Source organism: Rhinolophus hipposideros (assembly GCF_964194185.1).
Source record: "Rhinolophus hipposideros genome assembly, chromosome: 8".
NCBI classification, from domain to species: domain Eukaryota; kingdom Metazoa; phylum Chordata; class Mammalia; order Chiroptera; family Rhinolophidae; genus Rhinolophus; species Rhinolophus hipposideros.
Window position 1 is genome coordinate 63,849,118 of NC_138054.1, and position 27,141 is coordinate 63,876,258.

Consider the following 27,141-nt stretch of genomic DNA (forward strand, 5'->3'; position numbering starts at 1 on the left):
CCAATGTTCATTTTTTAATTGGATTGTTTTGTTTTTTTTGGTGTTGAGTTGTGTGAGGTTTTTTAAAAATAAATTTTGGATATTAACCCCCTTATCAGATGTATCATTCATAAGTATCGTCTCCCATTCGGTAAGAAGTCTTTTCATTGTGTTGTAGGTTTCTTTTGCTGTGCAAAAACTTTTTAGTTTGATGCAGTCCAGTTTGTTTATTTTTTCTTTTGTTTCCCTTACCCAAGGAGATATATCAGTAAAAATATTACTAAGGGTAATGTCTGAGAATTTACTTCCTATGTTTTTCTTTTAGGAGTTTTATGGTTTCGGGTCTTACATTTAAGTCTTTAATCCATTTTGAGTTTATTCTTGTATATGGTGTAAGAAGGTGGTCCAGTTTCTTTTCCTTTTCTTCCTTCCTTCCTTTCTTTGTTTCTGTTTGCATGTATCTGTCCAGTTTTCCCAACACCATTTATTGAATAGATAGTATTTACCACAATGTATATTCTTTCTTCCTTTGTCATTGGTTAAATGACCATATAGACATGGATTTATTTCTGGGCTCTCTGTTCTGTTGCATTGATCTATGTGTCTATTTTTATGCCAATACCATGCTGTTTCGATTACTATGGTCTTGTAGCATAATTTGATATCAGATAGTGTGATATCTCCAACTTTGCTCTTCGTTTTCAGGGTTGCCATGGTTATGTGGGGTCTTTCATGGTTCCGTATAAACTTTAATATTATTTGTTTCAGTTCTGGGGAAAAATGTCATTGGTATTTTGATAGGGATAGCTTTGAATCTATGGATTACTTTGGGTAGTACGAACATTTTAACTATATTAGTTCTTTTTATCCATGAGCATGGTATATTTTTCCATTTATTTGTATCTTCTTTCATTTCTCTGTTCAATGTCTTATAATTTTCTGAGTACAGGTCTTTTACTTCCTTAGTTAAATTTATTCCTTGTATTTTTTTTTTGATGCAAGTGTAAATGGGATTGTTTTCTTAATTTCTCTTTCCGATAGTTTGTTACTGGTATATAAAAATGCAACCAATTTCTGAATATTAATTTTGTATCCTGCTACTTTAATAAATTCATTTATGAGTTCTAATGGTTTTTTTGGTAGAATCTTTAGGGTTCTCTCTGTATACTGTTTTTCCACAAAAATAAGACCTAGCCGTACCATCAGCTTTAATGTGTCTTTTGGAGCAAAAATTAATACAAGTCCCGGTCTTATTTTAATATAATATAAGACCGGGTCTTATATAACATGATATGACATAACATAACATAACATAACACTGGGTCTTATACCGGAAAATTTTATAGGATTTTATTCCTCTACTGTATTCTGAATTTTCTGCTAAGGATCCTCTCTAGCAGTTGAAAAAGAATTTCTCAACCAGTGATTGCCTGCACCGGCTACATTTCTCACTTCAGGTATTGTCCTAACTTCACGCTCCCACCCCAGGCACTTTCTTTTGTATCATGCTCCTTCTTGGTCATAAGGATTAGTTATCAAATTTATGAAAATTCAGTCATTTTTCTGTCTTTTGAGCTTCCTTTGGCCTCATGCAAATAAAACATAGGCTGCTTACTACATAGACCCCTCCAACTACTACATAATAAAATGGTTTAAATTTTTTCAGTGATTAAAATGCTTTCATTAAGTATGTTCTCTTTGGTTTTTTTAATTGTAAACAGTCTAAATATAGTTCCTCAAAATAAAGATTTTTTTGTGTGTTTTGTGCATGTTCTTTGAACTCGCCTATCTAAGGGGAGTGTGGACATGGATAGGGAGCAAGTAGCATAGTGTCCTCAATTTCTAATTTGTCCCTTGGAAGTCTTCATGTTGCCAAGCTTGTTCATCACAATGAATAGTGTCATTCCACTCCCCTCTCAGTTTTTTTGTATATAGTCCTAGACAGTCAAAGCTGGAAGATAATCAGGTATATGTGTATATTTATTTAATTTGCCCAAGGACATGGCTTATCATTTTCAGAGCTTAGACTATTTGTTCAGTGGTTTTTCTACCATACCTCAGTGCTTTGAGTTATTCTCTAGCCTCATAGGAGATGTTTCTTCTGCAATTTAACATTACTAAAGAGAAGCTTTGTCAATAGAGCTGTAAGTGGGTTTGTTTTGTTTTCTTTTTTCATTAGAGCAGGGGTGTCTAAACTTTGTTCAACGTTTTTCACCAAGGACCATATGTGGTAAAATACACAAACACCCGGGCCACTCACTCCAGGTGAAGTACGTATTGCCTCACCTGGTTTATTTATGTAAATTAAATATATTTTTGGAATTTGCTGCGGGCCAATTAAAAATGGATTGTGGGCTGCAGTTGGCCCGCAGGCCGCAGTTTGGACACCCCTGCATTAGAGTCTGCTGTCTATACTTCCAGCGTAAGACTCTGTACCTGTGTTAATGAAGCACTTACCTCATTAATAAGAAGGAGAGAGGAGATAGCTCCTGAGGTGTTTCTCTGGGTAAAAACTAATTACCAGACTGATAGCCCAAATGCCAGGTGCTGATTAAAATTTTCTGTGATCTCTTAGAGAAAAATCTGAGGAATTTGACCAGCCATCAGTTGAAAGAACAAAATTATGTAATATTGTTCCATCAGTTATCAAAGTATTGAAATCTGTAACTAAAATTGTTAATTTGCCAAATCGTCTTTCAATTCTGTTAGCTTTTGCTTCATATACTTTGGAATGCTGTCATTAGGTATATATATATATATATATATGATTTTTATATCTTCCTCTTGTATTGATCCTTTTTATTATAAAATGTCCCTCTTTATCTCTGCTAATAATTTTTGTCTTAAAGCCTGTTTTGTTTTATATTAATATAACCATTCCAGCTTCTGTATAATTATAATGGAACAATAGGTATATACCCAACTTCTGCCAGGCAAACTGGTTACTCTCCTTATAATGCTTTTACTGCATAATTCTTCTTCCCCATAAATGATCTTCTCCCCAACCTTCTATGCAGAAGGATAATTATTTAGGTTGATTTCTTCAGTGAAGCTGGCATTCTATGATCCTCTGAACTTTCATGACTATGGATTCGGTCACTACCACATCCAAGATAGCCAAGAGAAACAGATCTTTTGAATGCTTGAGTCTTTTCCTCTGTCCCTAGGCAGTACAGATGATGCCAATCAAGGGAAGCCCCAGTTCTGGAGTACCAGCACTCTACCTGTATCTTTACTTCCAAGAATGTATAGTGGCTTTTGAATATTTCTCCACTGTTTATGTGAAATTTCTCCATAATTAACACCACCCTTGACTAACCTCCTGAAAATAAGATGTGAATTTCCTTGGATCCCATCTATAACTCCATTTATTTATTTATTTATTTATTTTTCTATCTATCTATCTATCTATCTTTATTCAAGATACTGATGGTCCTTATCACTTCTTCCCATCCTTAACTTACCCTGTTACAGAATACCTGAAGATATTTTGTAGATGGATATTTTTAGAAATATAGGGAAATCATTTCTTTCAAAGGACTTCCAGAGCAATGGCTTTCTACCCCTTGCATACTCCTCTCACTAATTGATGTGACTGAAATCAGTTATTTTCAACCTATCAGATCCGGTATGCTCCTTTATGACAAATATTTTATAAGGCTCACTTTACTCTCCTGAAATGAAATTCATAGATAATCTAACCTACTTATCACATAATTTCTAAAATACAAATATATCCTAATAATATATGAAACAAAAAGGATAATTTATAATGAGATGATATATTTCAATATAAACATGCTTGAGCTTTTGAAAGGTACTATAAAACGTGATAAACTGTTCACATGCTTGTAGCTATTTTATAATTTAATCCATCAAGTTTATTGAGTGCTTACTATATGCCAAGCAATAAGTGCTAAGAAAATAGATAGCAAAGGAAAAAACAGATTAAAAAAAAAAAAAGCTTGTAGTCATGGAGCACACATTCTACTTGAGGGAGATAGATAATAAGCAAGAATATAGGAGGAAGTAAGTGCTAAAGAGAAGAAATAGATAGCCTGAGAGCCCTAATAAAGAAATTGAATTTGTAGTTAAAAATTATCTCACTAAAAAAATTCCAGGCCCAGATGGCTTCACTGGTGAGTTCTAGAGAATACTTAAGGAAGAAATAATACCAGTTCTCCACAAACACTTCCAAAAATTTGAGGCCAGCATTACCCTGCTATCAGAACCAGACAAAGACATTACAAGAAAATTACAGATCAATATCCCTCATGACCAAAGACACAAAAATTATGAACAATATTTTAGCAAATCAAACCCAACAGTATATGAGGGTATGCAACACAACCAAGTGGAATTTTTCTTAGGATTGCAAGTTTAACACTCAAAAATCAATAAATGTAATTCACCATATTAACATAACTCACTGATACAGATAAAGCATTTGACAGAATTCAACATTTTTTTTGATAAAATACAAAAATAGTGAAAAGGAGGGGTGGCCGGATGGCTCAGTTGGTTATAACGCAAGCTCTGAACAACAGCGTTGCTGGTTCGATTCCCACAGAAGCCGGTGAGCTGTGCCCTCCACAACTAGATTGAAAACAACGAGCTGAGCTGCCAGAGGGACAGCTGGATGGCTCAGTTGGTTAGAGTGGGAGCTCTTAACAACAAGGTTGCCAGTTCAATTCCCGCATGGGATGGTGGGTTGCGCCCCCTGCAACTAAGATTGAAAATGGTGGCTGGACTTGGAGCTAGCTGAGCTGCGCCCTCTACAACTAGATTGAAGGACAACGATTTGGAGCTGATGGGCCCTGGAGAAACACACTGTTCCCCAATATTCCCCAATAAATTTTTTTTAAAAATAGTGAAAAGGAGAGACTACTTTCCAACTCATTCTGTGAAGCCAGCATTATCCAGATACCAAAATTAGACAAAGATATTACAAGGAAAGAAAACTACGGACCACCATCTGTCACAAACGTAGATGCAAAAATTCTAAGCAATTTTAGCAAATTAAATTGAACAGCATATTAAAAGGAAAATATACTATGACTAAGTGAGGTTTCTTCCAGGGATGTAGGGTTGATTTAATACTCAGATATCAATAAGTAACCTGCAGTTCCACTTCTAGGTATATACCTATCTTAGTCTGTTTGGACTTCTATAACAGAATACCATAGAGTGGGTGGCTTATAAACAACAGAAATTTATTTCTCACAGTTCCGGAGGCTGGAAAGTTTAAGATCAAGGTGCCAGCACAGTGGGTCCCAGTGAGGGCCCTCTTCCAAGTTGCAGACTGCCAACTTTTCATTGTATTCTCACATGGTGGTAGGGGCAAGGGATCTCTCTGGATCCTCTTTTATGAGGGCACTAATTCCATTTGTGAAGGTGGAGCCCTGCCCCATGACCTAATTGCTTCCCAAAGGCCCCACTTCCTACTACCTTGGGTATTAGATATTAAATATATGAATTTGGGTGGACACATTTAGCCTATAGCAACAGCCAAGAGAATTGAAAACACATGTTGACACAAAAACCTGTACATAGATATTCATAGCAGCATTATTCATAATAACCAAACAGTGGGAAAACCCTAACGTCTATCAGCTGATGAACAAAAATATGGCATACCTATACAATGGAATATTATTTAACAGTAAAAGGAATGAAGTGGGCACTATCAGTGAAGATACAACCCGCAGAAGAAGTGAAAACACAACCCGCAGAAGGGGAGGGACCATTTACAAACCACAAATCTGAAAAAGGCTTAGTATTTAAAATATATAAAGAACTCTTACAATTCAACAACAAAAGCCCTTATTTTAAAATGGGCAAAGGGTTTGAATAGACATTTGTACAAAGAAGATATACAAATGGCAATAAGCACATGAAAAGATGCTCAACATCATTAATCATTAGGTAAATGCAATTGAAAACCACATTGAGATAACACTGCACATCCACTAGAATGGCAATAAGAAGAAGAAGAGGAGGGGGAAGAAGAGGGGGAGGGGGAGGAGGAGGAGAAGGGAGAAGAAGAAGAGGAAGAAGAGGAAGAAGAGAAGGAGGGAGGAGGAAGGAAGAAGGGCAAGGGGGAAGGGGGAAGGAGGAGGAGGAAGAGGAAGAGGAAGAAGAAGTAGAAGAAGTAGTAGTATTGGTGAGGAAGTGGAGAAATTAGAACCCTAATACATCACTGCAGGGATTATAAAATATTACAGCCGCTATGGAAAACAGCTTGGCAGTTTCTCGACACATTAATAGTAGAATTACTATATGAGCAGCAATTCCACTGCTAATTATTTACCCAAAAGAATGGAAAACAAGGACTGAGATACTTGTACATTAGTGTTCTTGGTGCCATAATTCACAATAACCAAAAGGTGGAAACAACTCAAATGTCCATCACCTGTTGAACGGGTAAACAAAATATAGTATATTCATGCAATCTAATATTATTCAGACATAAAAAGGAATGAAGTATTGATACATGTTACAATATGGGTGAACATTAAAAACATGCTAAGTGAAATAAGACAAACACAAAAGGACAGATAATATATGATTCCACTTATTTGAAGTATCTACGTAGAGTAGGCAATTTCATGGAGATACAAAGTGAATAAAGAATACCCTTCGGTGGGGGAGTGAGGAATGGTGAGTTACTGGTTAATGGGTAGAGTTTCTGTTTGAGATGATGAAAAGTTCTGGGCATAGATAATGGAGGTGGTAGCACAACATTGTGAATATATTTAATTGTTTCCTTTAAAATGACTAATTTTGTTATATGAATTCTACCTCAGTTTTTAAAAATATGTTTAAAAGGAAGAAAAAAGGAATGAAGTATTCAATGTTAAAACAAGGATGAACCTTGAAAACATGTTAAGTGAAATACACAAAAAGCCACGTATTGTATGATTCCATTTATATTAATTGTCAAGAATATGCAAATCCGTAGACAAAATAGATTAGTGGTTGCCAGAAAATGGGGAGAGGGGGACAGGCGAGAATTGGGACTGCCTGCTAATAGGTACAGGATCTCTTTTGGGGGGTGATGGAAATGTTCTGGAATAAGTTAATAGCGATGATTACATAACAGTGAGTATACTAAAAACCACTGAATTGTATATTTTAAAATGGTAAATTTTATTTAATGTGAATTATATCTTTTTAAATTTATTGGGGTGACATTATATCTTAATAAAACATTTTTTATAATAATGCAAAGCAAAAGCCAATTAAAATATATGTAAAAAACTTAATCAAGGTAATTCACCACATTTAACAAACCAAAAAAGGAAAACCATGTGATCATCTCACTAGCTTAAGAAAAAGCATTTGACAAAACTCAACATCTAAAAAAAACCAAAAACTCAACATCTATTCTTCATTAAACACACACACACACACACACACACACACAGACTCACTAAACTAGGAATGACTTTTTAATGAACAAATTTAAACTCAGCTTAAAGAAGAGAAAAATTATATTATATAGAGCATGAGAATCCATAAATGCATAATTCATGATTTAGATATTTTAAAGATGCTCAAGGAGTTTTTATAAAGAAGTATAAATGAAGAGGAATATTTCAATATCTAAAAACCCCTTAATTTTAAGCAGAACCTAACCTCAAATGCATAGTGACTGTAAGATTTTACAATCCCACCAGCGATGTATTAGGGTTCTAATTTCTCCACTTCCTCACCAACACTTATATTCCTATTATTATTATTAATATTATTATTATTACCATTCTAGCATGCGTGCACTGTTATCTCAATGTGATTTTCATTTGCATTTACCTAATGACTAATGATGTTGAGCATCTTTTCATGTGCTTATTAGCCATTTGTATATCTTCTTTGTACAAATGTCTGTTCAACAATATTCCATTTAGCAATTTTGTTCCCTGCCTTTGGGGTTAGAGTAGCAAAGGAGTTGAAAGCCCTGTAAGAACAGTGGGCACAAGGAGATGCTGGCCAATTGATGGAATTATATAGTAAGAATGTAATTTTGATTCAGAAGAGTTGCTGACACTAGAGCTTTTTCCTATGAAGAACTGCTCCTAGGATCCAATGGATGATGTGAATGCATTTAGAATCCTGAGTGAAGACTTAATGAGAATGTCTTCTATTTGCTTGGTGTTTGTATGGAATCAGGTTACTGTAGAATGTAGAAAAATGGTTTTGCTCCAGTTTCTAAACAACATGAAAAGCATTGTTCTAATTGAATTTGTTTTGCCATTCTTGCTGCCCCACACAGGTCAAGTTACAAGATGGAACAAAAAAATAAAGCTAGAGGGTAATATGAGGCCTTGATCAAAATGCTATTAATGTTAGGAATGGCATTCTTACTAGCGTATGAAACCTTTAAATAAAGAATGTTGTGTGGGATATGCATTCATCTCCATATTAAAAAGGGCATGTAGGATATAAAATGTCATGGAGTTTAGGAAAGATGTGGATTAAGATCGCCTGAAAATTAGTGTTTTGATTATTATAAGAATTTGATTACAGTTCATGCGATATTTATGCATAGGCATTTTTCTTTAGATCATCCGAGGCTAGGCTCTGCTTAAAATTAGGAGATCTTTAGATATTGCAATAAGGGAACTAGCTATAGTTATAGACGGAACATTAACATAACAACATTTTTGAGTACTTATGGTATGGCACACTGTTCTAAGTGCTATATATATATATATATATTATCTCAAGTATAATTTCAATATATTCTGATGATTTGATTCACTGCACACAGTCTCAGAGAAGTAGCGAGGAAATCTTTTCCTCTTGGAAAAGGATATCTGGGAAATTTTTTTAATGCTTTAACATAAATATGAATACTATTTTGAAGACTCAAAAATAAATATTTGATCACTCAGTATTGTGGTTGATCAAAAATAGTTGTGTACATCTTTTTCCTTTTGAAAAGCAGCTTATTGTTCAGTTTTTATTTTCCCCATTGATGTAGGTTACTGAATGGAATAGGGTAATTTCTGAAATCATTTTACAGTTATATGTTGCCCTTTCCCTGTTCAAATCTGTAACCCAGGTGGTAGTTACTAGCCTATAACATCCATTTTTGCAACATGTGTACCTTGTATGTGTGATGTGCATTTCACATTGTTTCTGCAGAGAACTGCCTAAGGAGTGTGGTATTTTCTTTTTTTTCCAGTCTGCGTTTAAATTTGTGAACCAAAGAGCAGGCAAGCATCTGATCTATGGTTCTGAATAGATTGGTTATCCATCAGCATACAAGACAACTTGTTCTCTAAGTTTTATGCTCCACAGAGTAGTAGGGGGGGAATGAAATTACTATTTTTAAAGCGATTGTTTTACGCATGTTAGATTTTTAAATGAATTTTCCAGACAGATCCTTCCCATTTTATTTTTTTTTTACATAAAATGTTTCTAAAATAGCAAAAGAAAAATAACTCAGTCTTTTAAAATATACACCTAATTCCCTTATAGAGATCCAAGTAAAAGAGTACTGGAAAACTAGATAATGCAAGGGCATCTTTGTAAGTGAATGCCTGGTTTTGGGAAGCCTCATTGTCCTTTAACTGGTTGCTGGCACAGATGGAGAGCAGAGACCATTGCCTGCAGAAGCTAGTGCTGAGAAGGGCCTGTGGCTGCTCTTCAGAGGTTAATACGAGGAAAACCTCTTGATTTGCCAGAGGAGGCTGGGAGGGGAGCAGATGGCCACAAGAAGCACCCTCTCTAACACAAACAAACTGAGTAGCTCTCAGGGTAATGGAGCAGCAGCATTTGTATTCCCAAATAACAATACTGCTCCTCACTTTGCAATCTCTCGCACCCTCACGCAGTGTGTGGGTACCATCTGCTTCTTGTGAACTTATATAGGTGCTGGTCCTGGCCAATTGGGATTACTATTGAATGATATCTCTGGGAAATGTGTTCTTTATAACTTGCTTTCACATGAGTCTGATTATTATGTCTATTTGCATAATTAAGAAACTGAGGCAAAGAGGAATTGAAGGATACTGGGCTTACAACTCAAGCACCCTGACTCCTGAACTCTTTGTATCATAGTATGAGTCCACAGAGCCATTCCAATGCTCTCGTTTAGGCAATACGTAGTTACCCAGCTTTTGAATAAGCCTTTCTGGAAAGGAAATTATTAATAGTTATTTTGAGGATGTCACTCTCACTGTTTCAAATTTTTTGTGTGGCTACTGTTTTGCTAGGTGACAGAAAGAAGGAGTGACTGCTGGTATACTGCTGGTGGCCTTCCAGGAGACAGGAATTAAGTGTGAAGATCTAATTACATGATTCAGTATCATCAAAACCAAGTTTATTCGAGAGAAAGCATTCTCATTGAAAGGAGTTAACCTAGTTTATATATTTCTGTGTGCACACACACACACAACCTACACCCTTAAACTGACTATAAGAAAAATTATTCTTTTTGTGAACCACAGCTCTCCTTTCCTTGTCATTGGCTGAAACTACATTCATTTTCATGCATTAGCACCTGCTCAGGGGTCTGGTGAATCAAAAGAGCAAAGAGCAAAATGGTTTTAATTGCCCAAGCTTTACTAGAGCCTTTCTTGCACTCAGAAACACAAAAGACTTTGAGTGATGTCAGAGGGCTGTACTGAGTGAGAAGTGCTTTCCTTTAGAACCCTCAGCAGATGATTCCCTCACTGTGCTGAGACGTTGTTTTGTACAAATTGAGTTCATGAGCCCGTCTTCAATCCAACAGTGAGAGCACCACAGAGCACTCGTCAGTTTCAGTTGCCTTGAACAATTGCCCAGGAAACCATCAGAGTTTACTGACTTGTCATTGGTGCATCTTTGTAGAATTGTATTTCCTAATTATTTTTATAAAGTTTTGTGTACATAACTTAAACTGTATAGTCATATTCAATATGTCATAGTAGTTACGAGTACAGGCTCTAGAGCTAGTCTACCTGTGTTCAAATATGAACTATGGAAAATAATCTTGGTGCTTCACTATTATTAGCTTGTGTATAAATTATGGTTAACTGTGCTCACCGTCACAGGAAAATTAATTATTGGCTGATTTCATTTTAATCACAAAATCAGGAATTTTATAAACATGCTTAATTCTCTGTGAATCATGGATATGAATATATAAATTAAAAATTCAGTTTAGTGTTCATTTATTCATTCATCTTTAAACAAACACTTATTAAACCTTTACATGTGCCTGAGATGAAAAAGACATAGCCCCTGCTTTTAAGGAGTTCACTATCTAAAGGGAAAAGAAACATAAAAACTATTATTACCCTGATGTCAAGTGCTATAAGAGAGATATGACTGACCAAAAAAAAAAAAAACTCAGAAAGAAGCATTTAATTCTCCAGAGATTAGGGAAGATTTCCCAGAGTACGTTTCGTTTGAGTCTAGAATTAAGGATGAGGAGATGAGAAGGGCCACACCTGGTATGGAAACTTCATATAGGCATAGAGGCTAAACAAACAGCATAGTCAAATATATGCAGGTAGTTCAGTGTGTTGAGAAGTGGGAAGCATGTAGAAAGAGGCCCCATCATAAGTTTGATCTTTATCCTGTAGTAAGTGAGGAACCATTTGAAAGATTTTAAGCAATTCAGTTCAGCAAACATTTTTATAAATGGTGATTCCAGGCCAGACTCTGTGAGGTACCAAGACTATAAAATGAATAGGTCACAGTTTAGTAGGAATGACATGATTTTATTTCTCTTTTAGAAAGATCATTCTGTTTGTGTTATGGAAGATGAGTAGATGGGATAAGAGTTGGAGGCAGGAAGATTCGTTAATCCAGGCAGAAGATTATTATGATCTTGCGCTGAGGCAGTATTAAGGGAGTTGAAGGGGAGGAGCTAGAATGGAGAGATACCTAAGAGGCAGAATCCACTGGATTTAGTGACCCTCTTGGCTAATGGAGCAGGAGGAGGAAATAGGATGAATACCAGAGTCATAGCTCCTGCCTGCCTCTCCAGCCTTATTACATGCTACTTTAATCCTTTCTATTGGCTTTCTAATTGCTGGTCTTCTTTCTGTTCTTTGAACAGTCTATGTTCCTCTCAGCCTTAGTACCTCTGCATAGGCACCTCAGCACCTCTGCACATGTGATTTTTTTTTCCCTACCAGGAGCCCTGTTTATTTATTCAGTACTCTGTCATTCCCTGTCCTTTCACCTAATGAATTCTTTTCTTTTTTTTTTTTTAAACATTTTATTGGGGAAGGGGAACAGGACTTTATTGAGGAACAGTGTGCACTTCCAGGACTTCTTTCCAAGTCAAGTTGTGGAGGGTGCCGTTCAGCTTCAAGTTGTTGTCCTTTCAGTCTTAGTTGGCGCAGATCAGCTCCAGGTCCAGTTACCGTTGCTAGTTGCAGGGGGCGCAGCCCACCATTCCTTGTGGGAGTCGAACCCGCAACCTTGTGGTTGAGAGGACGTGCTCCAACCAACTGAGCCATCAGGGAGCTCAGCGGCAGCTCAGCTCAAGGTGCCGTGTTCAATCTTAGTTGCAGGGGGCGCTGCCCACCATCCCTTGTGGGAGTCGAGGAATTGAACTGGCAGCCTTGTGGGTGAGAGCCCACTGACCCATGTGGGAATCAAACTGGCAGCTTTCTGCGTTAGGAACATGGAGCTCCAACCGCCTAAGCCACCGGGACGGCCCATGAATTCTTATTTAGTCTATAAAATTCTCAAAATGTTATTTCCTCAAGAAACTCATCTCTTACCACCGGTCCCTAAACTAGATCAGGTCTTCCCTGTTATATACTTTCCTATCATTCTTTACTCCTTCTTAGGACTTCACACAATTAGAATTAAATAATTACCTGTGGACTTAGTTGTTTCCCTAGTTAGAATATAAGTGCCATAAAGTTGGAGTTTATTTGGTCTTTTCACAGATGTATCCTTGGTACTTAACACACACCATATTTCCCCCAAAATAAGACCTAGCCAGACAATCAGCTCTAATGTGTCTTTTGGAGCAAAAATTAATATAAGACCTGGTATTATATTATATTATATTATATTATATTATATTATATTATATTATATTATATTATATATTATACCAGGTCTTATAGTAATATAAGATCGGGTCTTACATTAATTTTTGCTCCAAAAGACGCATTAGAGCTGATTGTCCGGCTAGGTCTTATTTTCAGGGAAACATGGTAGTAGATGTTAAATAATTAGTTGAATGAATGATTTAATCTTGATTTAAGATGTAAAAGAAAAAAAGAGATAGAGAGATTAACATCTGTATGTGTTTGGGCTCTGAATTTCTTATAGTCCCTAAGGGAAAGACATGTGCTGTAACGTTTTGGTTACCAAATTGAATCTGACCGGGGAGACCACATGTTGCATATTCTCTGCCATTTGTCCCTATTAGGATTCCGTTTTTCTATTAATTTGGTAATTGAGAATCTTTGTAGCTGACTGTATGTAAAAAAGGAGTAAAATTGAGTTGGTATGATTTAGCAATGTCCTAATTAAAAATACATATTTTTAAGAAACAATACCAAACATGACTCTCATTTTCCTAAGAAAATGAGGGTGGTGTCTTAGAAACATTATAATGGAAATAAAATGTGATTGTTAGGAGCTTAGACTCTGAAGTCAGACTGCCTAGGTTCCAATCCTAGCTCTGCCACTTAATGGCTCTGTAAACTTAGGCAAGTTAATTTTTCTAAGCTTCAATTTCTTTACCTACAGAAAAAATGGGGACAATAATAGTAGTAAACACAGAACGTCGTGGGGAGGATTAAATGATATAATGCTTGTCGTAGGACTTAGTATCTAGCACATAGTAAGTGCTCAAAAAATGTTAGTAATTAAAAATTATTTATTTTTTATCAAAAGAAGCAATTAGCTGTATTCAGAAAATATATTAATTCGAAGGAAACTTTTAACAGATTTATTTTTCCTAGTTTTCAAAGCCTAACATGTTCCAGAATGTGAACTTATGGTCATTTTAATTTCCATTATCATGATTATAATCATGCAATAAAGTTGGGGCATATTGCATAATTTCTCTGCACCTGTTCCTCATCTGTGAAATTATTATCTCTTAGGTCGTTTATTATTTGATTGTGAGTAAAATCTCTCTCTTATGAACTAGACTATAAGCTCCATAAGCATACATGTTAAAGCTTCTTCATTTAATATCATTTAGTTCAGCAACTGGGGCACCAGGTAGAAAATATGGAGATGATGTTTGGGCTAAGCAATGAAAAACATAGGATTTTCTTACTTGGAGAAGAGAAATTGTATTTATATTTTCCGCAAGTGGAAAACTATCCTTGGTACTTTCTGTTTAGTCCAATTTGGGTCCATGCCATGGATTCCCCAGCCTTGATGCTGGAAAAGAAAATCGTTTAGTAAACAGTTTTAATCATTACCACTTCCCATTTCCTTTTGTGCCACCATTCAGTTTAGAAGGCAGGAGAATCGGAACTCTTTTAAGCCATAAGCTACTTGTAGATTTCTAACAATTTCTTGCTAATCTTGATGTTCTCAGAGCTTTTGCTGCACATTTAAGCATGGTAAGCTCTGTCAAGAACCACCTGCAAAGAACTTGGTTGTTAGGGCTGTGAGGCCATTTCTGCACACTTTTACTTCAGGGTAAAGACTTTTTCCAGATTGTGTGTTCCTTAAGAGCAATACCTGAGTTGCGATGACCCTTGTGTCTTTGGCAGAGCTTACCATGTATATAGAATACACCCAGCAAATAGTTTCTGAATTGATTGACTGAAATGCAAAATGAAAATTTTTAAGTTTCTTACTACAGACTCTCTAAACACACTTTCTTTGTTTCCTTAGGCTTCCATCTCAGTGGCACAGTAACTGAGCCAGCCACTACTTCTGAACCAGCAATGACTTACAAAGTTGCAATCAGTTTTGATCGATGCAAAATCACTTCAGTGACATGTGGCTGTGGGAACAAGGACATATTCTACTGTGCTCATGTGGTAGCGCTCTCACTCTACAGGATCCGTAAACCAGACCAAGTCAAATTGCGTCTTCCTATCTCAGAAACCCTTTTCCAGATGAATAGGGACCAGCTACAGAAGTTTATTCAATATTTAATCACAGCACACCACACTGAAGTTCTTCCTACTGCACAGAAACTAGCAGATGAGATTCTTTCCTCCAACTCAGAAATCAACCAAGTGAACGGTAATTGTACAACATTTTTGTTGTTAAGAATCTACTGTGTTGCTTTATTGTTTAGAGGTTTGCAATTATAATCACTTAACCTTAATTCATTCTATCCAAACAATTATGTATTTAAACTCTTAGTTCATTAAAGTAGTCCAGTTGTCTACCTGAGAAAGGTTTTGGCAAAAAAGTACTGAGAAAATTAGAGTTATACTGATCTAGTTTATGGACTTTATTTGTCCATGCAGTCCCTAATCCCAGGAGCCTGAAATATTTTAGAGTGTGAGAAAGCATGAAATAAATTTTGTTATTCAGTTCTTCTCTGTCTGCCTTATTTCCCTTAGCATAAACTTTCCAGCTCCATCCATGTTGTCATAAATAGTAACATTTCATTCTTTTTTATGGCTGAGTAATATTCCATTGTATATATGTACCACAACTTCTTTATCAATCGTCTGTTGATGGACACTTAGGTTGCTACCATACATTGGCTATTGTAAATAGTCTGCAATGAACATACGAGGAGTACATATATGTATCTTCTCGAACTTGTATTTGGGATTTTTTTGGATAAATACCCAGAAGTGGAATTGCTGGGTCATAATGTAGTTCTGTGTAATTTTTTGAGGAACCTCCAAACCATTTTCTATAGTGATGGCACCAATTTGCAATCCCATCAACAGTGCACGAGGGTTCCCTTTTCCCTTCGTCATTGCCAGCTCTTGTTGTTTGTTGTTTTGTTGATGATGGCCATTCTGACAGGTGTGAGGTGATATCTCATTGTGGTTTTTATTTGCATTGCTCTGATGATTAGTGTCAATTGAGCATCTTTTCATATGTCTACTGGCCATCTGTATGTCCGCTTTGGAGAAATGTCTATTCAGGTCCTCCACCCATTTTTAAATCAGATTGTTAGTTTTTTTAGTGTTGAGTTGTGTGATTTCTTTATAAATCTTGGATATTAACCCCTTATCAGGTATATCATTGGCAAATATCTTTTCCCATTCAGTAGGTTGTCTTTCCTTTTTGTTGATGGTTTCCTTTGCTGTGCAAAAATTTTTTAGTTTGATGTAGTCCCATTTGTTTATTTTTTTTCTCTTGTTTCCCTTGCCGAAGGCAACATATCAGAAAAATTATTACTAAGAGCAATGTCAGAGAGTTTACTGCCTATGTTTTCTACTAGGAGTTTTATGGTTTTGGATCTTACATTTAAGACTAATCCTTTTATTTTAAATTTTTTATTGGGGAACAGTGTATTTCTCCAGGGCTCATCAGATCCAAATCATTGTCCTTCAATCTAGTTGTAGAGGGCACAGCTCAGCTCCAAGTCAGTTGCTGTTTTCAATCTTTAGTTGCAGGGGGCACAGCCCACAATCCCATGGGGGAATTGAACCAGCAACCTTGCTGTTGAGAGCTCACATTCTAACCAACTGAGCCATCCGGCTGCCCCTCTGGAAGCTCAGCAGCTTGTTGTCTTCAATCTAGTTGTGGAGGGCGTAGCTCACTGGCCATGTGGGAATAGAACCAGCAACCCTATTGTTTAGAGCTTGCGCTCTAACCAACTGAGCCATCCAGCTGCCCCAGTCTTTAATCCATTTTGAGTTTATTCTTGTATATGGTATAAGAAGTTGATCTAGTTTCTCTATTTTTTTTTGCATTTTTGGTTTTTTGCATGTCCAGTTTCCCCAACACCATTTATTGAATAGACTGTTGTTACCCCACTGTATATTCTTGCCTCCTTCATCATAGATTAAATGATCATATAGGTGTGGGTTTATTTCTGGTCTCTCTATTCTGTTCCATTGATCTATGTGTATGTTTTTATGCAAGTACCATGCTGTTTTGATTACTATAGTCTTATAGTTTGATATCAGGTATTGTGATACCTCCAACTTTGTTCTTCTTTCTCGAGACTGGTGTGGCTATTCGGGGTCTTTTATGGTTCCATATAAATTTTAGGATTATTGTTTGAGTTGTGTGAAAAATGTTGTTGGTATTTTGATACAGATTGCATTGAATCTATGGATTGCTTTGGGTAGTATGGACATTTTCATGATGTTAACTCTTTAATGATGAGCATGGTATATGCTTCCATTTATTTGTGTCTTCTTCAGTTTCTTTCTTCAGTGTCTTATAATTTTCTGAGTACAAGTCTTTTATCTCTTTGGTTAAATGTATTCTTAGGCTTTTTTTGATGCAATTGTAAGTTGGATTGTTTTCTTAATTTCTATTTCTGATCATTCATATTTTGTATATAGAAATGCAACCAATTTCTGAATATTAATTTTGTATCCTGCTTTACTGAATTCATTTATCAATTCTAATAGTTTTTTATGACAGTCTTTTCTTCCTTTTCAATTTGGATGCCTTTTATTTCTTCTTCTTGTCTGATTGCTGTGGCTAGGATTTCCAATACTAGGTTGAATAAAAGTGATGAAAGTAGACATCCTTGCCTTATTCCTGATCGTAAGGAAAATGCTTTTAGCTTTTCACCATTGAATCTGATATTAGCTGTGGGTTTGTCATATACAACTATGGCCTTTATTATGTTGAGGTGTGTTCTCTCTATTCCCACTTTGCTGAGAGTTCTTATCATAAATAGATCCTGAATTTTGTCAATTGCTTTTTCTGCATCTATTGATATGATCATAAGATTTTATCCTTCATTTTGTTTATGTGGTATTAATTGATTTGCAGATACTGAACCAACTTTGCATCCCAGGAATAAATCCTAGTTGATCATGTTGTATGATCTTTTTAGTGTATTGCTCGATTTGGTTTGTTAATATTTTGTTGAGGATTTTTGGATCTATGTTCTTTAGGGATATCGATCTATAATTTTCTTTTTTTTTGTAATGTCTTAGGTTTTAGGATCAGAGTAATGATGGCTTTGTAAAATGAGGTTGGGAGCCTTCCATTTTCTTGAATTTTTTTGGAATAGCTTAAGAAGGATAGGTGTGAATTATTTTTTGAATGTTTGGTAAAATTCACCTGTGAAGCCATCTGGTTCAGGACTTTTGTTTGTGGGGAGATTTTGCTTACTGATTCGATTTTGTTAGTAGTAATCAGTCTGTTCAGGTTTTCTGTTTCTTCCTGATTCAGTCTTGTTCCAGCCCAGATCTTCTGAGCTTTAGACTCTGTATTCAACAGACTATTCCATATCATAGAGATATCCCAAGATCAACATACCCAAAAGTGAATTTAACTTCTTCCCCAAACTTGCTCAATAAATAGCTCCACCATCATGATAAGAAACCTTATTATCTTCCTAACACCTTTTTCATTCTTATAATCCACATGCATTCCTTTGCAAGACCTGTTAATTTTACCTCCTAAGTATATTTCCTCATTTTCCACCTCTTTATATATTTAGGGTAATACTGCCCTAAATATATAATGGACGGAGGACCTAAATCAAACCACTGTAATCTCCTACCTAGATTGCTACTGTAGCCTTTTAACTGATCTATTTCCATCTCCACTATTGCTCCCTTCTATTCCACTCTCCATGCAGCCATCCAAAGTAACTTATCTATAACTACAGAATTTTTACATATTGCTTTTTGTTTAAAATCTTCCAGTTGGTCTCCTGTTGCTCTTAGGCTAAAATCCAAATTTCATATTGCCTACAAAACCTTGCATGATCTGGCTTTTGCCTATGTTTTCACATGATATTCCCTCTCCTTGGAATGCTCTTCCTATCCTCACCCCCTTAATATAGAGATACTTAATTACCACAATAATTTATGACTCCATGTCTTTTTCAACAAAAAATACACACAGTGTTTCCTCTGCTCTCTGCCATGTTAGCTTCTGTTCATTCCTCAGGTGTCCACTTAAATGTCACTTTCTCAGAGAAAACTTCGTTGACCTGTCTTTCTTTCCACATAAATAAGTACATGTGTTAACATCCCTTTCCCCGGCTAGTCTATCAGCTCTACAAGGACAAAGGACTTTATCTGCTTTGTTTATTGCTATATATGTCCAGTCTTTGTCATAGGCCCTGGCACATAGCAGTTTCTCAATAAATATTGGTTGAATAAGTGACAATGTCTTAGAAAATCCTTCTTGGGGCCTTTTGCCAGTTCATGCTCTCTCAGATGACTTTGATTCCTTCAACAGTTACACCAATTCCTTGTACTTTGCTGCCTGGATGCCTCAAATATTGACTTACTCCTTTCTTGCTACAACAACCCATTTTGGCAGCTCAGTTTCTCATTTCCTGACCTCATTGTACACCAGCAAGCATTTACACAGTTTACCTTCCTTTCTTTCCTATGAAATAAACGAACCCTTTTGAAGTTTTAGGTGAAATTTTACTCTCAGTAACTCTCCAGGTTTTGCCTCGTCCTTGCCCTATCCCAGCAGTTTTCTAGTCTGCACTCTAGGTGTTTATAAACTGTGCCTTATTTTTTCTACAGCTGCTGCCACTACCATCACTGGGGCCCAGAACATTCTCCAGTTTTCTCCATACCTTTTCACATCCTTAGAGGGGATGTCATTGCACACTTCCAGCCAGTTGCTTAGAGCCAGCTCCCCTGGTAGACTGGGCCCTGCTCCTACTTTTTAATCTCCTAATTGAACCACCCAGGGGTCAGAATTGGTAGTCAGACAATCTCTGTTCCTTGCTTTTGGAACATCAGTGCTGCTATTTCCTCGTCCTTATGCTTAACAACAGGGTTCTCAGAGGACTAGTCCTTGGTTTATAGCTAGTTTATCTCATTTTATCTCTCTCTCTAGAGCTACTAAAAACTAGAATCATTACAGGTGAGACTGTCTTCTGCATTTTTAGCATAAATCCCAAGTGATAATTCTGTGTGTTAACATTTGAGAATCATTTACTAGTGAGAGAACTCTATTTTTCTCACCATGTGATGCATTATTCTGACTAATCCTATACAGGTATACCTCGGAGATATTTCAGGTTCAGGTCCATACCACGGCAGTAAAGAAACCATCACAACAGAGAAAGTCACATGAAGCTTTTGGTTTCCCAGTGCATATAAAAGTTATGTTTACACTGTACTGTAGTCTATTAAGTGTATAATAGCATTATGCCTTAAGAAAACCAATGTACATACCTTAATTTTTAAAAAATACTTTTTTACTAAGAAATGCTAACCATCATCTGAGCACATTGGAAAGATGGCTCTGATAGACTTGCTTGGCACAGGGTTGCCACGAACCTTCAATTTGTAAAAAACACAATATCTGTGAAGCACAATAAAGCAAAGTGCAATAAAGCGAGGTGTGCCTGTATTCTGTGTAGTAGCATAGGCCCCAAAAAATGATTTGGCGATCTTCACACACACCACCCAGCTTACATTCAAGGACCTGAAACCAGCTGATGGATCACAGAAATATGAGGCTAGGGGCCAAAGTATAGCCTTGTAGTAAAGAACACAGACTTTCGAGAAAGACCAACATGTAGATCCTGGCTCATATATTTTCCATCTGTTACATTACTTACCTGTATAAGCTTTTGTGTTTTTTTTTTTCATTTTAAAATGAGAATAATAATACCACCTCATAGAGTTTTTACAAGAGTTCACTGAAAGGTACTCAACAGATATTCATTGAGTACCTACTATGTGCCAAGCACTGTTCTACACATTGCAAATATATGAGCAAACAAAACAGTTTGTGTCCTCAAGGAGCATACATTCAAGTGGGGATATGTATACACATAAAAAGTGCTTAGACTCTGGCATGTAGAAAGCACTCTATGAATGGTTGTTATTAACAAATATTTAAGGATAAGGAGGAGTATATTTGTTTTGCTTTGCCACTGTCAGGATACAAAAGAAGCATAGGATATATTATTTGCCCACCTGGAGCTTAAATCTAGATGGTAATGAGACATATATTTGTTCATTCTATAAATATTAACTCTGGTATAATGAGCAAGGCACTGTGAGGTACAAAAATTAATCCCCACTTAAAAAATTTCAATTTAGTTGGAAATATATTAGAAATGCAAATTTCAATGTAAAACAAAATGCGACAGGTTTAAGAGAAGTAATAATAAAGTTTCTCAGAAGAGTGTCACTCTCTTTATATGCATATGAGCATAAGATAGACATACTTTGACAGGTGGCAATGGGGTATATGGCTAATTCAGTGAGGAGGTAAAAGAGGCCCCCTCCTGCCAAATGAACTAAGCAGTACACAACCCTTCGCAGCATTAGCCTCTCTGTGTACTTATTCTATGGTTTCCGTTTCTCACTGTGGCCCTGACTCAAGAGCTCAGACAATATTGGCAATGAAAAGGGTTTTTGGCCAAGGAACCAGCTGTGGGGAGAGGGAGGGAAGTAAAGAGAAAAGCATAACTAAAGTCATAAGGAGATGATATCGACTTCTGGGAACACGAAGTTTCTAGCCGAAGCATAGTGTAAGTATAGGGAAGACAGGAATAGAAATGAAAGATCGGGCCTGAGCACGGAGGGCCCTGAATACCTAGCTAAGGTATTTGGACTTCAATTAGTAAGAATCTGAATCATCACTGATGACTTTTGATCAGGAGGGTGATATGATCAGAACTACTATGTTTAGAATAATACATTTGAAGAAAAGTAGCATATAGTAGATACAGTAGTCCTCCGTTATCAACAGTTCCACCTTCTGCGATTGCAGTCATCCACAGTCAACCACAGTCTGACAACACTAATTTGAAAATTCCAGAAATGAACCATTTACAAGTTTTAAATTGCACACCATTCTGAAGTCGCACTCTGTTCCACTCCATCCTGCTTCATCCCGCCCAGGGCACGAATCATCCCATTGTCCAGTGTACCCACTACCCACCCATTAGTCACTTAGTAGCTGTCTCAGTTATCAGAGCAACTGTCCTGGTATCGCAGTGCTTGTGTTCAAGTAACCCTGATTTTACTTAATAATGGCCCCAAAGCGCAAGAGTAGTGATGCTGGCAATTCGGATATGCCAAAGAGAAGCTCTGTCTTTGAGAAAGTGAGAGAAGATTCAGTTTTCATTCCACAAACATTTGCTGGGTGTCTGTCACATTACCAGGCCTGGGCTATAGGTGATTTAGCCATGGATTCAACTTAGAATTCAACTGTGAGCAAGGAGCTGACAGGCTGCTAGGGAAGAGGGATGTGTGAGTAACAAAAACTGTGTTTGAAATGGTGACATTGAGGTGAACTGAGATGATGAAAGATATTTTGAGTATAAATTTATAAAATTATATCACCCTGTATGCATCTCTGTCTGTGCTTTGGGGGGCAAGTTTCTAGAATTTATAAGTGTTGACTACAATTTTATAGTGAACTTTAAAAACAGAATTTTTATTTTCGGAGAAAGTACTTTTTATTTTAAAATAATATGTGTACCTTAAGGCTTATTTGAACTTCATTGAAAGGTAGAAAGAAGAAAAACATTAATATCACCTTCCTAAGAAAAAAAATCACTGTTTTCATGTTTGTGTATTTCCTTCCAGGCTTTTTCCCCACTAGAGTGGTATATGTTGATCTTGGAAGAGGATACAACTGAAATTTAAGTGAACATGAAACTAGTATTAGATCTTTTACATTTATTTTGGACCACACAGTTGACAAAGCCTGGATTAAGGCAGAATACCTTTTTTGGGTTTTGTTTTGTTTTGTTTTGTTAATTTTTTTGAGAATTTTTATGAGTTTATTTGAGCCCAACTGATGACATATGCTAGGGAGCAAAAATTCAAATGCTGTCTGTTTTTTAATTTTTTAAATTTAGGTATAGTTGATATATAATATTAGTTATGTTGGTTTCAGGTGTACAATATAGTGGTTTGACATTTTTTATACCTTACAATTTGATCACCCCACTAATTCCAGTAATCATCTGTCACTGTGCAAACTTATCACAATATTATTTACTATATTCCTCTTCACCTTTTGGACCCATCTACCCACCCCCTCCACTCTGGCAACCATCCCTCTCGTCTCTATGAGTCTGTTTTTTATTTTGTTTTGTTTGTTTTTAGATTCCACATATAAGTGAAACCATACAGTATTTGTCCTTCTCTGTCTGACTTATTTCACTTAGCATAATACCCTTTAGGTCCATCCATGTTGTCTCAAATGGCAAGATTTCCTTCTTTTTTACTGCTGCGTAATATGCGTGTTCCAGTGTGTGTGTGTGTGTGTGTGTGTGTGTGTGTGTGTGTGTGTGTGTGTGTGGTGTGTGTTTGTGTACCCCATCTTATCCATTCATCAACTGATGGATTTCTAGGTTGCTTCCATGTCTTGGCTATTGTAAATAATGCTACGATATACATAGGAGTGCATATATCTTTTCAAATTAGTATTTAAATTTTCTTCAGATAAACACCCAGTGATAGAATTGCTTGGTCATACGGTAGATGGATTTTTAGTTTTTTGAGGAATCTCCATACTGTTTTCCATAGTGGCTATATTAATTTGCATTCCCACCAACAGTGCATGAGGATTCTCTTTTCTCCACAGCCTCACCAACACATTATTTGTTGACTTCCTGATAATAGCCATTCTGACTAGTGTGAGATGGTATCTCATTGTGGTTTTGCTTTGCATTTCCCTGATGATTAGTGATGTTGAGCATCTTTTCATATGTCTGTTGGCCATCTGTATGTCTCTTTGGAGAAATGTCTTTTCATGTCTTCTGCCCATTTTTTAACCAGATTGTTTATTTTTCGGTTATTGAGTTGTATGAGTTTCTTATATATTTTGGTTCCAACCCCTTATGTTATTATCAGTTGTGAATATATTTTCCCATTTAGTAGGTTGTCTTTTTGTTTTGTTGATGGTTTCCTTCACTATGCAGAAGCTTTTGAGTTTGATGAAGTCCCATTTGTTTATTTTTGCTTTTGTTTCCCTTGCTCAAGGGGATCTATCCAAAAGATATTACTCAGACTGATGTCACATAGTTTACTACCTATATTTTCTTATAGGAGTTTTATGGTTTCAGGCCTTAAATTTAAGTCTTTAGTCCATTTTGAGTTTATTTTTGTATATGGTGTAAGAGAGTGGTCCTGTTTCATTATTTTGCATGTACCTATCCAGTTTTCCCAACACCACTTGTTGAAGAGATGGTCATTACTCCATTGTGTATTCTTACCTCCTCTGTCATAGATTAGTTGACCCTAGAAGCAAGGGTTTATTTCCAGGCTCTCTATTCTGTTCCACTGAACTGTGTGTCTGTTTTAGTGCCTGTACTAAACTGTTTTGATTATTATAGCTTTGTAGGATAGTTGGAAATCAGGGAGCATGATACCTCCAACTTTATACTTCTTTCTCAAGATTGCTTTGGAGATTTGTCATCTTTTGTTGTTCTATATAAATTTTAGGATTATTTGTTCTAATTCTGAGAAGAATGTAATTGGTATTTTGATGGAATTGCATTGAATCTGGAGATTGCTTTGGGTAGTATCGTGATTTTAATTATATTAATCCTTCCAATCCATGACCACAGTATATTCTTCCATTTATTTGTGTCCTCTTCAGTTTCATTCTTTAGTGTCTAATAGTTGTCAGAGTACAGGTATTTTATACCTTGGTTAAATTTATTCCTAGATATTTTATTATTTTTTTTATTAGTTTCAGTTGCACAAGACAAGGTAATACTTAGACGTTCATCATTTATATCCCTCACACTGTGAACCCTCCTCCCCCATCCCCCCTTCCACTATCCCTCCGACATTGCACCGAGCCATCACATTATATATATAAAATTATAGTTGGCATTCATTATTGTTCAGCTTCAGGTGTACAGTACTGATCATTATTAGTGTATAGGAACGTAACAGATTTCTGTATATTAATTTTGTATCCTGCTAGTTTACTGAATTCTTTTTTTTTCTTTTTTTATTAAATTTATTGGGGTGACAATTGTTAGTAAATTTACATAGATTTCAGGTGTACAATTCTGTATTACATCGTCTATAAATCCCACTGTGTGTTCACCACCCAGAGTCAGTTCTCCTTCCATCACCATCTGAATTCTTTTATTAATTCTATTAATATTTTGGTGGATTCTTTAGGGTTTTCTGTATATATAGAAACTTTTCCTTTCTTTTCCTTTCTCATGTCCTTTCTCCTTTCTCATGTCATCTGCAAATGTTTTTGAATATACTCACAAAGTGCCCTCCTACAGAATGTGTACCATACGAACTCAAGGGATTCATTTCACTGTGCCCATTCCTCACAGGTGCCCCTGACCCCACTGCTGGGGCCAGCATTGATGATGAGAACTGTTGGCATTTGGATGAAGAACAGGTGAAAGAACAAGTGAAGCTCTTTCTCTCCCAAGGTGGATACTATGGATCTGGAAAGCAACTCAATTCAATGTTTGCCAAGGTGAGATAGGAAAAGGTTGTGTTTTGTTTTGTTTTACTTTGTTAAGTAAACTGGGCTCACCACACTTTGGGCTTCATGCGTTCTAGCCAGCTCACTTGACGTAGCTGTACTAAATACTTGAAAATTAATGGAAGAGGCTGATCAGAGCAGACCTGAGCAGGTTGCATCCAGGGAGCCCTACTAACTCACCCTGGTAGTTATCTTCCTTCTGCTCCATTGTCTAAATGAGTTAGCGTCGTTGAGAAGTTTTAGTAATGAAGATTTGAATCCAAGCCTGCCCAATGAGGTCTTAAAGAGATCTTTGGTACTGGGGGCTCTCACAACAGGCTTGCTGCTGCTGCTTCTTTTTTTTTCTCTCAACATATTTAGTAAAATATAATTTACATGCCATAAACTTCACCCTTTTTAAAGTGTACAATTCAGTGGTTTTTAGTATATTCAGATATGTACAGTCGTCACCACAGTCAACTTTAGAACATTTGCCTCACCTTAAAAAGAAACCCCATATCCTTTAGCTATCATTCCCATTCCCTCATCTTCCCCCTCCGCCAGCTCTAAGCAACCACTAATCTACTTTCTGTCTCTATAGATTTCCCTATTCTGGACTTTCATAAGAATGGAATAATATATAATAGTATGTAGTCTTTTGTGACTGGCTTCTTTCACTTAGCATAATATTTTCAAGGGCCATCGTGTTTTAGTATGTACCAGTACTTCATTCCTTTTTATGCGGTATCCATACGTAATAGTCCCTTGTATGGATACCCCACACTTGTTTATCCATTTGTCTGTTGATGGACATTTGGATTGTTTCCACCTTCCGGCTGTTATAAATAATGCTGCTATAAACTTCCTTATACAAGTTTCTGTGTGGATATATGTTTTCATTTTTCTCTAGGAGATTGATGGGTCATGTGATAGCTCTATTTTTTTATTAGTTTCAGGTGTACAAAGCAACATAATGATTAGACATTTACACCCCTTACGAAGTAATAACCTCACCAGGTCTACTATCTGATACCATACATAGCTATTCCAATACCATTGACTATATATATTCCCTATGCTGTACTTTACATCCCATGACTATATATATATATTTTTTAATTATAGTTGACATTCAATATTATATTAATTTCAAGCATGCAGCACAGTGGTTAGGCATTTATATAATATATGAAGTGGTTCTCCCAATAAGTGTAGTACCCATCTGACACCATACATAGTTTTTACATTATTGACTATATTCTCCATACTGTATTTTACATCCCCATGACTATTTTGGGACTACCAATTTGTACTTCTTAATCTCTTCATCTTTCTCACCCATCCCCCAAACCCCCCTGATCTAGCAACTATCAGTTTGTTCTCTGTATCTATGAGTCTTTTTCTGTTTTGTTTGTTAATTTATTCTGTTCTTTAGATTCCACATATAGTGAAATCATATGGTATTTGTCTTTCTCAGTCTGACTTATTTCACTTAGCATAATATCCTCTAGGTCCATCCATGTTGTTGCAAATGGTAAGATTGCATTCTTTTTTATGGCAGAGTAATACTCCATTGTATATATGTACTACAATGATAACTTTATGTTTAGTTGTTTTAGGAACTGCCAAACTGATTTCCAAAATGGTTGCATCATTTTACATTCCCACCAATAGTGTATGAGGGTTCTG

The 27,141-nt window shown here is 36.3% G+C and overlaps 1 protein-coding gene across 1 annotated transcript in view; it reads left to right on the forward strand.

Annotated features, from left to right (window-relative positions):
- Positions 1-27,141, forward strand: part of ZSWIM5 (zinc finger SWIM-type containing 5) — a gene marked incomplete at its 5' end in the record, with an annotated part of 140,056 nt that overhangs the window by 66,260 nt on the left and 46,655 nt on the right. The window contains 2 exons of the mRNA XM_081057156.1: positions 14,797-15,153; positions 25,316-25,464. Coding sequence (XP_080913282.1) covers positions 14,797-15,153; positions 25,316-25,464 — 506 coding nt within the window. The remainder of the gene's footprint in view (positions 1-14,796; positions 15,154-25,315; positions 25,465-27,141) is intronic.